General features: G+C 38.3%; 1 protein-coding gene across 1 annotated transcript in view; it reads right to left on the bottom strand.

The window, feature by feature from the left end:
• LOC122794923 (probable ATP-dependent RNA helicase DDX60) overlaps nt 1-13,120 on the bottom strand; it is a 2,818,219-nt gene that overhangs the window by 895,807 nt on the left and 1,909,292 nt on the right. Inside the window, exon 28 of the mRNA XM_044063516.1 lies at nt 4,938-5,049. Within this exon, the coding sequence (XP_043919451.1) occupies nt 4,938-5,049 (112 nt within the window). The remainder of the gene's footprint in view (nt 1-4,937; nt 5,050-13,120) is intronic.

The raw sequence follows: 13,120 nt of genomic DNA, 5'->3' as shown, positions 1-13,120 counted from the left end.
TGGTCATTGGAAACTCATCATGAGACACACTGCTGTCCCTCTCACCAGGCTGAGTAAGGACAAAGTCACAGTCATTTGCTTATCAGAGGCTAGGATCCACCACATTACGTACTCACTCAGGTCACTGGACCGTTAGTACCAGTATGACTCAGTCATACTCCATGTGGGTGTAAATGACCTGACATACCTCCCTAGACTATATGAAGAGACACATCATGGACCTCTCAGGATATGTGTCCTAGGCTGGTAAGAGCCTAGCACTCAGCAGCATTTTACCTTCTCCAAGGATGATGCCACAATATGAACAAAAGATGAGTGAGTTTAACAACTGGCTTTGTTTCTTGTCTCATTCTAACTGAGTGCAATATTTGTCAGCATGGAAGGAGATGGTCAACAGACCATGCTGCTTTGTCAGGGATGGTCTGCAACCCTCCCCTCTAGGCTTTCGAATATAAGCTAAAACAGTATCTTCCCCCATAGTGCCTTTTTAGGCAATGCCAGAATGGAAGTACTTCTGACATAGCAAATCAAAACCAAGAAAATCTAAAGTATTACTGATAAATGCTATGCGTCTAAACAAAAAACTCCACTCCCTAGAAGCTCTCTTCACCCTAGAGAATGCTGATGTCTGTGTGCTCATTGAGACATGGTTTAAAGCCACAGAGAGCACACCAACACTGCAAGGTTATAATGCCTTCCACACATTTAGATCAGCTACTACACAGACTGGGACTAAAGGTGTAGGTGTCTCGATTCACATCAAAAATAAATATACCTCAAGGCTGGTCAAACAGGACAATGCACTTGAGCTACTCCATGTTCAAATTACCACAGACAAAATCCATTACCACTTCCTTGCAAGCTACAGGGCCCCTCTATGACCCAGGAAACCCATACCATGTATTTAAACTTAGTGGAAACACTCACTATCCAACACAATACCATATTCATGGGCAACTTTAATTACCCTGCAATTAACCGGGAATCCTATCCGACATCCAAATGTATGGGCGCAGAGATTCCTGGATTTTGTAAACACAAACTCTCTGGACCAGACTGTCAATGCACCAATTTGGGGCGCAACCATACTGGATCTGGTCAACACTAATATGGCAGAGTGCTGCACACCCCTAGTGTAATGTCTTCTCTGGTAAGGTCAAACCACAAAATTGTCTCCTTTGAAGTAAATATAAAACCTGGACCACCAGCTAACCCTGGAATATTCAGGAACTACTCTGAGGGTAACTTTCTGCTATTAAGTGATAACCTGGCAAAATCTGAAGCCCCCATAAACCCTGAGAATACTGCTGCTTATGCAGAATTGCTCACAGAAACCGTATGCAAGTATGTGAATAGCTGCATACAGGCAGCTGTACCCATCAGGAAGAAGTACAGAACTAACTCAAAAAACAAAACACCTTGCTAGAATCACAAAATCAATAAGCTGTATAACAGAAGGAATAAAATCATGTAAAAATTAGGAGGTGCAGTACCCAGCAGGATAAAAGAACTATCATCAAACTAAACAAACAACTCAGAGGACAAATAAAGTCTACCAGAGCCAAATTTGAGGTAAACTTGGCCTCTCAAGCCAAGGACACCCACATGGCATTCTTTAGATATGTCTGCAACCTCAAAGACAATACACAATTGTGTGCAGAGCTCATTGTAAATGGAGCCACCTATACTGAGCAAGAAGATATAGCAAACCTACTGGCCGACAAATTCATCTCCAACTTTACCCATCTCTCCCCCCTCAAACTTCCCACAGGAAATACCATCAAATATATTTCCCCCCTGCTATCACTAGGGAACAGGTCTTTAATGCTCTCTCGAAAGCCAAGAACACTGCATCATTGGGACCAAAGAATATCCAAGGATGCCTTCTAAATAGCATGAAACATGAACTATCATGTCCTCTGGAATTGCTATTTAACTGCAGCCTCCAAACAGGCTTTGTGCCTCATGAATGGAGAACAGCAGCAGTCATCCCTCTGCACAAAGGTGGGCCAGCTACAGACCCTGGAAACTACAGACCTATAAATCTCACTAGTCTTATATGCAAAGACATGGAAAGAATTATCATGAAAATGATCAATTGCGATATAGTAAATCTCTAGACACTGGACCCAACCCAGTTTGGTTTCATCAAGGGAAGGTCATGCCTATTCAACCTGGTGGACTTCTCTGAGAAGGTCACCAAAGCAATGGATGAGGGCAAAATGGTTCACACTGCCTACCTTGACCTGGCCAAGGCATTTGACACAATACCCCTCTCTGGCATTGTTGACAAACTCAACATACAAATCTGTATGTCACCTGGTGGATAGCCAACGGGCTCACAGACAGGACCCAGGAAGTTAACATTGGGGCGACCACAATTACAAAGAGGCCATTCACAAGTGCAGTCCTTCAGGGATCAGTCCTTGGACCATTCCTTTTTGGCATTTATGTCAATGGTCTCTGGCTGACTAAATTTTCAGATTATTGAAAATTAGGAGCTGTCACTGAATCCCACACTGACACAAATGTCCTCTAGGAAGGGCTGACGCAGACAAGCAACTGGTGTGAGAGCCATGGACTGAAACTAAATGCAAAGAAATGCATAATAGTATCCTTTGGGAAGTCATCCACCCCTGGTAACTTCATATATTGACAACACACCCCTTAGAGGTGACCCAGTAGTCAGGAACTTGGGAACACACATAGGCAGTAATCTGGCCTTTGACCATCATGTATCTACAGTAGTGAGGACATCATTCTATGGTGTGCAACTTAAAACCAAAGGTATGGCACCTAGGTCCAAGGAAGTCATTGTTCCACTATATTCAGCATTCATCAGACAAATCATTGAGTACAATGTCCCCTTTGGTATGTCTCTAACTAGGCATATCCAACAACTGGAATGTCCACAGAGGTTCCTCCCTAAAAGAATACAGGGAGTAAGTAAAATGTCCTATGCAGACCGCATCAAGCCCCTATCCCTGTATACTATCTCCTACAGGCTGTTGACGGGAGATCTATGCCTGATATACAAGGCATTGTCAGACCCCACTCTGATGGACCTCCTGCATATCTGCAAAACAAATAACATGCTAATTACTCACTCTAAAGACTTAAACCTTGCCTGTGATATAAATAGGACCTGCTGGAGAAACAGGTATACATCCCAGAGACTACCCCATTGCTGGAGCAGGCTCCCCATCCATGTGAAGCAGAGTTCCTCCCTAACCCTATTCAAGTGTAACTTGGACAACAGGATGGGGAGCAGGAAATTCATCCCTGGTTTGGCACCTATGTCTCTAGTGGACACAGGCAACCTGTAAATGGTTCACCTCCCAGGCCTCTGCTTGCAAATGTTTCATCTCTCAAGCCCCTGCTTACACTTATCAAGGGTACCATATTTGGGATACATGGTTAGGCTTAAAAAGACCATTGTAGTCGTTAGTCTAGTAAACACCTGTGAACCTATGAAACATTGCACAATGTTATTTTTTTTTCAAAAGTGCATGCAGTGCTAGAGTGCTTGTATGCTACTCATCCATTTTACTGCTATAATCTCTGGAATTATCTCTCTCATTAGCTCTTCAATTGAGTCAGTGAAAGAAAAGAAATCAGAGCTGCATCACATCAAAGCAGTACATCACAGTGGATACATATTTAGGGCTCTGCCCTGCTCCACCTGAATAAGGTGTGCTAACCCTAACAGGTTCATTGAGTACCAAAATAATCAGCTGTTTGAAATCAAACTGTAGAATCACACAACTAATATCAAAATGTAAAAAAATTCACAAAAGAAAAACTAGTAAAGACTAAATAAATTAAAAATATTCTGACTAAATAACATGTAGACAAGTAACTCAGATTACAGAGGCACTGTTTTTTAAAAACGTATTATGCTGCAAATTATGCCCAGCTATCGCTTACAAAATAGGCCAGATATTACACTTCACTGTATAACTGCAATACTCAGTGCTGAAGGTATGGATCTGTAGTATTTACCCACTTCTTTTTCAAACACTCTAGACCTACCCCATCATCTAACAGCAGCACTGGTAGGTAAATATTCCACATTATACAATGACTCCCCATTAATATTCAAAAAATGTGCACGCTGATTGGTCAGCGTGCACGTTGTAAATTAGAGTTATAGTAATGGAAAAAGGTCCGGTCGCCCGGACTTTTTCCATTACTATAACTCTTTTTTTTTTTTACAGCAACGGAGAACACAAGATCTCTGTTGCTTCACACTGTCTTGCTATGTTAAACTCGTTTAACATAGCGAAACAGTTTGTAAAAAGCAACAGAGATCTTGCTTTCTCCATTGCTTTTTACAAACTGTTTCGCTATGTTAAATGGGTTTAACATAGCGAGACATCTTTAAAAAAAGCAATGGCTCCATTGCTTTTTTTAAAGCTGTCTCGCTATGTTAAACCCATTTATCATAGCGAAACAGTTTGTAAAAAGCAATGGAGATCTTGCTTTCTCCATTGCTTTTGCCCACAGCTCTGATGTACTGCGTAGGCATACGCATGCGCAGTACATCAGAACTGCCGCAGAATACCAGACAGCTGCGGAAGGGCAGCAAGGCGGCATTATACAATGCCATTATTTAAGCAAATTAATTATTTTTTATCTTAAATAATGTCATTGTATAATAGCAATAACCCACTTCTGGGTGTGGGTAATGCTGGATTTACCCACGGTTGGCTTTGTTTGGTCACTCGGGCTTCGCCCTCATGACCAAACCACACCAACCGTGGGTAAATCCAGCATTACCCATACCCAGGCGTGGGTTATTGCTACAATCCCCGCTCCAGCATAATTCTTTGCTTAAGTAATTATCACACAGAATTTTAATAAGATTAATATTAGATAAATTTCATTATGACAAGTATTAATGTTGTATATTAGAAAATTATCACCAGTTAACATACTTGAAGAAATCCCATCCTGAGTAGTGTTTCTACTGCCTGTCTTTGTTTGGGATTCATGGATTCATGATGATAACCAATGCCTTTCAGAAGTGGGAGAGCAAGCCTTATATTTCTGCAAAAAACAACATTTAGCAGAAGCATTACCACTGTAGCACAAACATGATTTTCAGGAATGCATCTTAGCAACATAAAAAACAATACTCTTCTATTAAAAGTTCAAACTCATTGTGAGGTTTACAAAAGTACTGAGATTATACGAGTTGTAAACAACAATACCTAGTAATTGTTTTAGTAACGAAAACAGGTGAAAATGAAGCAGTGAGAAACTTTGTCAACTTACAGCAAGAATTTCTTACATACAGACTGTATGTTCTTCCAGTGTACGTGTGAGTTTTTTCTCGGTGCTTTGGTTTACTCATCCACTCCCAAAGATATGTGGAACTGGACTGATGATTCAAAAGTATTCATGGGTGTGTGTCTGTGTGTATGATATGGAAGAAAGACCTATCAATCTACTGCCCTTCCTTCCTTACTTACTTAGTATAATTCGTGGATGGTGGCAGTTGCTCATAGGGGTTTTCTGTTTTTGTGTGTGTGTGTGTGTGTGTGTGTGTGTGTGTGTGTGTGTGTGTGTGTGTGTGTGTGTGTGTGTGTGTGTGTGTGTGTGTGTGTGTGTGTGGTGTGTGTGTGATTGTAATTTGACCTTAATCACCATGTTGTGGGGGTGGAGGCTCACACCTGGGCAGTGCAATGGTGCAGCGGTAGCACTGTCACCTTGTTTCAAGTCGGACTTTCCCGGTAAACAAATGTTAAATAAAAATGAAGAATAAGGCTGTTAAGGAAAAATTAATACTTATCTGTCCAGAGGCTGTTGTTGGCTCAGTAGCAGTAACATTAGCACAGTATGCTGGAGGTCTTGGGTTCAGGTCCCAAATTAGGCTAATGTTGTCCTTTCAATTTTATGATTCTAGTAGTGCCTAAGCAGAGGACTTTTTCTGTATTTGTGTGACTATTTGTAATTTTCACTTTAACTGCACTTATCAACATACTGACATTGACTAACTGGACAGTTCAACTAAACCCAAGGACCAATTTAAGGGATACCTGGGGACTGGATACCTGGGGGAACAGATTAATTTGACTCACTCCTTTTGCAATTGGACAAATGAAAAAAGGATTAACAGATACCTTCTGACATATTTTGTTGAAAAGTGGTCCTGTTAGGGAAAAGGGACAACTCCTTTTTGGCATTTACTTCTCTAAAGTCAAAACCAATGTCAATGACCTTTGGCTGACTAAATTTGCAGATGATTGCAAATTAGGAGCTGTCATTGAATCACCCACCCTCACAAATGTTCTCCAGGAAGGGTTGAAGCGATAAGAACACCAGACCACATGTAAGTGCAAATCCAGAATATTGACTGATGTGGTTACACAAAGTCCATTGTTCTCCATTATCACCTGAAACTGTTACTGCCAGTGAATATGATAAAAGTAAAAAACTTTTCATTATTGCTGAGTATCCCTCGTGGCTGTCAGTGACATTAGTTAGGAAAATTCTTAACACTGAATGTGTAACATGCCCTTCAAATGTGGAATGGTAAAGAACATGGACTTTTTAAGATACAAAATGAAGAACATTCCTCATAATGAGGTACACTTGAGGGGAATGAGTAACGATGATGAGTTTTCTGCCAATTATTATTAGCTTTGCTCCTACTTATTAAGCAAAGAAGCTGACAGAGATAATATGCAGTGGTTCCTAGATGCTACAAAACTGTCATAATGTTCTGATAGCTACAGAAAAACACCGGTGCAGGCTAGTGTTCTCCATTATTGCCAAGGGCTGACACAGACAAATAACAGGTTTGAGAGCCATGGACTAAAACTAAATGCCAAGAAATGCATAATAGTATCCTTCAGGAAGTCATCCACCCTGGTAACTATCATATAGACAACACACCCCTAAGAGCTAACAGTAGTCAGGGACTTGGGGACTCACATAGATAGTAATCTAGCCTTTGACCATGATGTGTCTACAGCAGGGAGGAAATTGTTCTATGTTGCACAACTTATAAACAAAGGTATGACATCTAGGTTCAAGGAAGCCATTGTTCTACTGTGTTCAGCATTCATCAGACCTATCATTGAGTACAATGCCCCCCTTTGATATGTACCTAACAAGGCATATCCAACAACTGGACTGTCTACAAAAGTTCACTAAAAGAACACAGAGCATAAGTAACATGTCCTATGCAGACTGTCTCAAGGCCCTGTCCCTGTCCCTGTATTCTGTCTCCTACGGACTGTTCCTACAGTGGGGAAGGGGACATATTCCATTTACTTGCCTTACAATGCTCTGGAGACTGCCAATAATACTTGTCAGTCAAATGACATTTCAGTCATTTGGTCTCAGTCAAATGGGTGTCAGTCAATTGGAAGTTGTGGCAAATGAAGTAGACCCATATATATATATATATATATATATATATATATATATATATATATACACACACACCATACTGTTCAACCTTACCAAATTCGTCTGTAAATACCAGTTTTGAGGGCAAAATATTGGAATGCCATGAATTCTTGAGTAGCCCCTTTAATTTCTGAATTTCCCAATTTATTATTTGTTTTGTTTTTTGCTTTTTGTCTTTTTGGACAAATTTGTTCCTGATGTCATCATATGCTGGGCATGCACAATAACGTCAGCATCACGAGGCAGACAGACAGCCTGTCAGAATGCTGACCCATAATTTAACTTGCTGCAGTCAGACCAATTTCTTCATCCAGGCAAAGACTGTTATGTGTGAGAGAAACAGGCAAACAGCAGATTTTACATAGTTCTGTCACTCTATTATTTGTACTTCTTTTCTTATTGCACTTCTTATGATTTGCATTTGCTTAGCCCTCACAGTCTGCATTTGTATACAAGCTGGCAGATTTATTAGTGCTGATAAGCTGAACTGTGTGTGTTAACCCATAACAGCATTTCTACTTAGTGCTCAGCAGCAGATTTATTGTTTTGTACTGTGCTCCATTAAGCTGAACAGCATTAGTGCTTAAGTGTGCTCCATGAACAGCATTAGTGCTTATGTGTGCTCCATTAACAGCATTAGTGTTTAAGGTGTGTGTGTGTGTGTGCGTGTGTGTGTGAAATGCCCCAGTTAGGTATAACTGGTGGTTAGAGCTACTCAGACGCAAACCCTGTACCTTAAGAACAAGGTGCAAGAGCCTAAATTCTCTGCCCATACTATCACCACTTGTAATTCAAGGAGTTAAGTCCATACTTGTCAACTGTCCAAGGTTTTACGGAATGTTTGGCTCATAGTTGTGGTCTGCTCCTCTTAAAATTTGTGGTTTTCTGGCAAATCAATGAGAACTGAATTCACTAAATAATGATAGCCATTTAAGTTTCAGTCTTCCTATCTTTCAGGAAATGCATGGTAACACAAAACAGTTTATTCTAGCAACTTTTCTAAGATTCTACAAGCAATGTTTAAAACGTGTCCCTGGTTTTGGGCCTTTGTTCCCCCTCCCAATAAATTTTGGCTTTTTCCAGATTTCTTGTGCTGCATAGTTCTTCAGGGGGGACAGAAGTTTAGTGCTGCTTATGCCAAGTTTGTTTGTGTTTGCTGTTAGTAGCACAGCAGGTAGAATACTTGCTTTTGATGCAGAAGGGTGAGGGTTCTATTCTTATTGATACTGTACTTTATTGCAACAGGTAGAATATTTGCTTTTGATGCAGAAGGCTGTGGGTTCTACTCTTGCTGATACTGTGCTTTGTTGTACTTTTAAAGGGGGTGGATGCTGCTGTCCTGAGAATGTCCTGTTTGGTAGAGATACCTAGTAGCTATGAACCTGTTAGTTTGCCATCCATTCCCTACTGCAATATTACTAGCTTATCATTTTTAAGCCAATCTATTCCTCAAGGGCAACAGGCACTTTATTTGTAGATGAAACAATAAAATATAAAGTTGTTTGCTAGCAGCAACTTTTTCACTAGTTACAGAGCTCTTTAATGTGGAATTATTTAGATGACTTTTACTTCTGCAGAGGTTGTGCATATTTACTGATACTGATGGGTTGTAGAAGTTTGAGTAGACTTTTATTATTGGTCCATGCATTTTGTTTAATTTTTTACTGGAAAAATGCTCAAAACAATAAATTTAAAACTTGCTCTAACAAGTGTGCTGTATTATAGAAGGAATATAATGTAATATAATTAGGAAGGTGTATCAAAGAACACATGTATGTTTCATGTGCAAGAGGCCTATGATTTGAAAACAGCTCAAAGGTAATCTTTATCTGCCACTGGCCAGATGCATTTTCTTTGAATGTGGGTTTCAATACTGTTTCAATGAATATGAGTTTCAATGGCAGAGAAGTTTTAATGCGAAGTCTATTTCATTGTTAGACTGTATCGCTTTGTTTAGCACATGTCTATTAGTGTTTGTGCTATAAAATGTAAAATAAAAGTTTTTAAATGAAATCCAAATAACCATTGTAGAAGTAAAGCCAGCAGACTGTAGCATAAACATTTATTAGCTCAAAGGCATGAAAAGGAGACAAAATAGACCGGTTTCAGCTGTAAAAATACAAAGCCTTCTTCAGTGCAGTAAAGACATATTCACTCGTTCTCCTTTTTATAGCTTGCCACTAAATGAAGCTCCAACTTAGTAAATTAATTATTCAATTGACCATACATAAAGGTATTCATTAATCCCTGATAAAAACACTGCCCCCAGTTTGATGATCCATTTTTTCTCTTTATTATTTAATATCTGATGCCTACCTGATTTATTTGTTCTCTGTCCAATGATACTATCATTCACAGTAAAAGTGAAAGATGCATTCTTATGTACCCCAGTATGTTTGTATAAAGCATTTGTAAGCTTCAAGTGTCTGATTTCACTTAAATGATCAGAGATTCTGAATTTTAAAGGCCTTGACATTTGTCAACATAAAATGCATTATTGCACGTCATGTCTGTGGCTCTTGGCTGTAGTATGTCTGAAAATGGGCTCTGTACCAGTCCATTTATGTGGTAAACAAACAAGCAAATAAATAAATATTCAACATTTGTTCTTTCCAAATTATAATGATGGGGACACAGCTGTGACATACTCATTGAGACATGTCTGAATCCACATGGCTTTCACTATGTTTTGTGCAGTTTTTTAAGTCTGGGATCCTTTGTCAGCAATGAATATATATGTGTGGGTAGACATACAGACACACAATGTATACACATAACACACACACACATATATATATATATATATATATATATATATATATATATGTGTGTGTGTGTGTGTGTGTGTGTGTGTGTGTGTATAGATATAGATATATATATATATATATATATATACATTTATATATATATATATATATATATATATATATATATATATACATACAAACATATATATATATATATATATATATACATGCATATATATATATATATATGTATATATATATATATATAAAAACTAAGAACAAACTTCGTGACACAAAAGCATTCAAAAAGAATTAAAAGGAAAACACCAGCAACTCTTGTATTATTTAGCGCTTTTGTCTTCTTTAATATCAAGACTTCTTCAGAATGACATGTTTAATTAATACAAGCAACTATTTTAACATTGTTTAAATACATTACAACAAGTCGTTTATTTAAATTAACTCAACAGCTCCTATCCAATAATAATGTAACAACAATAGTCTTGCAAGGTGCTGTGTGCATATTCATTATCATTAAAAAGGTAGATCAATTAACCAGGAGGGGTGCCATGTGAATTCTATAGTGTCGTGTGCATATCTTGGTTGTGTGCAACAAGTATACTTGGAACAGAAACTTGGAAAGAAGCCTGAGGTATCGTGTGCAAAGTGGGGTCGTGTGCAAAAAAGAAGCCTGAAGTATCGTGTGCAAAGTGGGGTTGTGTGCAAAAAAAAAGCCTGAGGTATCATGTGCAAAGTGGGGTCGTGTGAAAAAACAAAACAAAAAAAAAACGTTATTATCTTTATAAGACCCAGTCAGATAGCATTTCTATACTTTCAGGTACTATAATGACATAGTTCTGATGAAATCAAGTTAACTCACATTTCAATACTTTCAATCTCTATACCATTTTAAGGCATATTTGATGTTTAGGCTTTCATTAAGACCTGGGCTGACATCTGCTCTAAGTTTGATCTGCCATTTTAGCTCCCAGACTTGCAAGAGCGTGTCACATCTAATATGAACTCAGCTATTCTCTCTAATGCCGTAAACTTAAAGCCTATGAAGTTCAGGCAGAGTGTGCTATGTTAGCTAAGGCATTCAAACTGTCCTGTTTGTAGATTGCTGTGGTGTGTTCCTTTATGCGGTCACTTAGCTTTCTGTTGGCTTTGCCTATATAAAAACTTTCATAGCGTACCCAAATAGCGCAGCAAACCACATTTTTAGAGTTGCCACCAAAGTGGTCATGAAATCGGACAGTTCTATTGCAGTGAAGGAAAGAGATGCTGTTGCCCTTTTGCACAAAACACATGCCACGCATTTGCCACAGTCATACATCCCAGGGTCTGTCACTATCCCTTCCTGTGGGGATTGGCATTTTTTTTTTCTCAAACGAAAATCTTCGGAAGAAGTTTGTTTGAAGCCAAAGGTTGGGGCTACCCCAAGTACAGTTGTTAAGCCTTTCTCTCCCTTGAGGATGTCCCAATTGTTGATAAGGACTCCTCTAATTTCAAACATGTCAGTGGACATAGGCAGGGGGGAACTCGTCACCCAGTCCCTTTTATTTCAGTCTGTGCGGTGATCTTGCTGTGAAGCCAGTTTCCAGAATCGGTGGACACCTGGAGTGCCTATGCTGTGAAACCTATTAGAAGAGACTGTCCACTAAGTGCTCTGTGTATTTTCGTTCTAAAAATACATTTCTAAGGTAGAATCCTTCTGTCGAGAAAACTTCATCTTTGTAAATAAGTCTGGAAAGCCGGAAAAACTGCCCTTCACAATGTTCTTTTTCATGAATTGTGGGTGCTGACTGCTGAACTACAAATAATTATTCCTAAAGGTGGTCTTGCAGTAAATATTGGAGTCGAACCGGACACTGCTTTTGTGTCACAAAGTTTGTTCTTAGTGAAATTTATTTTTGTTTTTAGTGTGCTATCTATCTATATATCTATCTATATATATATATATATATATATATATATATATATATATATATATATATATATATATATATATACTACTGTGGCAACTGAAACTGAATTCTTTTAGAAAGCCGGGGCTTAATTATTATTGCTCCATAAAAAGCATACTAGAACTCAAAAAAACTGCTAAACTGTTTAAAAGACTTTTAAAAGTCTGATATAGGACTGATTAATGCTGACATTATATGCTAATATTATACATGCATATACACGTGATAATATTGTTATAAACAAATATCAAACATTGTAAATATTTTACAATGAAAATAACTGACACTGGTGCTGTTTTCTGATACTTTTACTCATTTAAACTAAGTACTTTCTTAGTTGGATGTCACACTTGAACAAATCCCCAGGGCCTTAATGCTATTATTTTTAACTGTATTTCCACCTTAGCAAATAAAACTATGATTTTCAGCCTACTTAGCTGTTCATGTGTAGATTTATACACATGCTCACAAGTATTATAATACGTTTTTAAACACAAACCTGATTGAGTATTTATTTGGTACGAAAGCGATCTTTGTTAAGTGTTCAGTTTATAAGTCACTAATATTTATTCTGATAGATGTCTAGTAGTAGATCTTTTTGTTAGTTAATTCGTCATTTTGTTAGTGAGTAGGTAACTTAATTAATAAAGTTTGGATTAGTAGGTTAGCCTTAATAAGCTCTTCTTATATCATACATTTTAATTTGTCTCTATTTTTTTAGTTGCAGTTCTAATGTAGCACAGTCTCATTTTACACTATGGTGTTAAAGGGACACTCTCTCATAACTAAAATCACATTTCTGCCTTGGCCCAAAGCTGAAAACAATGCCATCCACTTAGTTTACCACCTCCCTGTTTGTGACATCAGTAATGATTTTCTAACAATCCCACTCATGGCATTTTCTTTAAAAAGGTGCGCAAAACTGTATCCCAGTCCTGTTCCTGTGAAATAAGATACTCAGTGCTTGGGTTCTCTGCTTCACATAGT

Source organism: Protopterus annectens, chromosome 2.part1, assembly GCF_019279795.1.
Source record: "Protopterus annectens isolate FY-2018-M chromosome 2.part1, PAN1.0, whole genome shotgun sequence".
In the NCBI taxonomy this organism is placed as follows: domain Eukaryota; kingdom Metazoa; phylum Chordata; order Ceratodontiformes; family Protopteridae; genus Protopterus; species Protopterus annectens.
The sequence above is the reverse complement of the archived record's forward strand: the minus strand, read 5'-3'. Positions and strand labels throughout refer to the sequence as shown.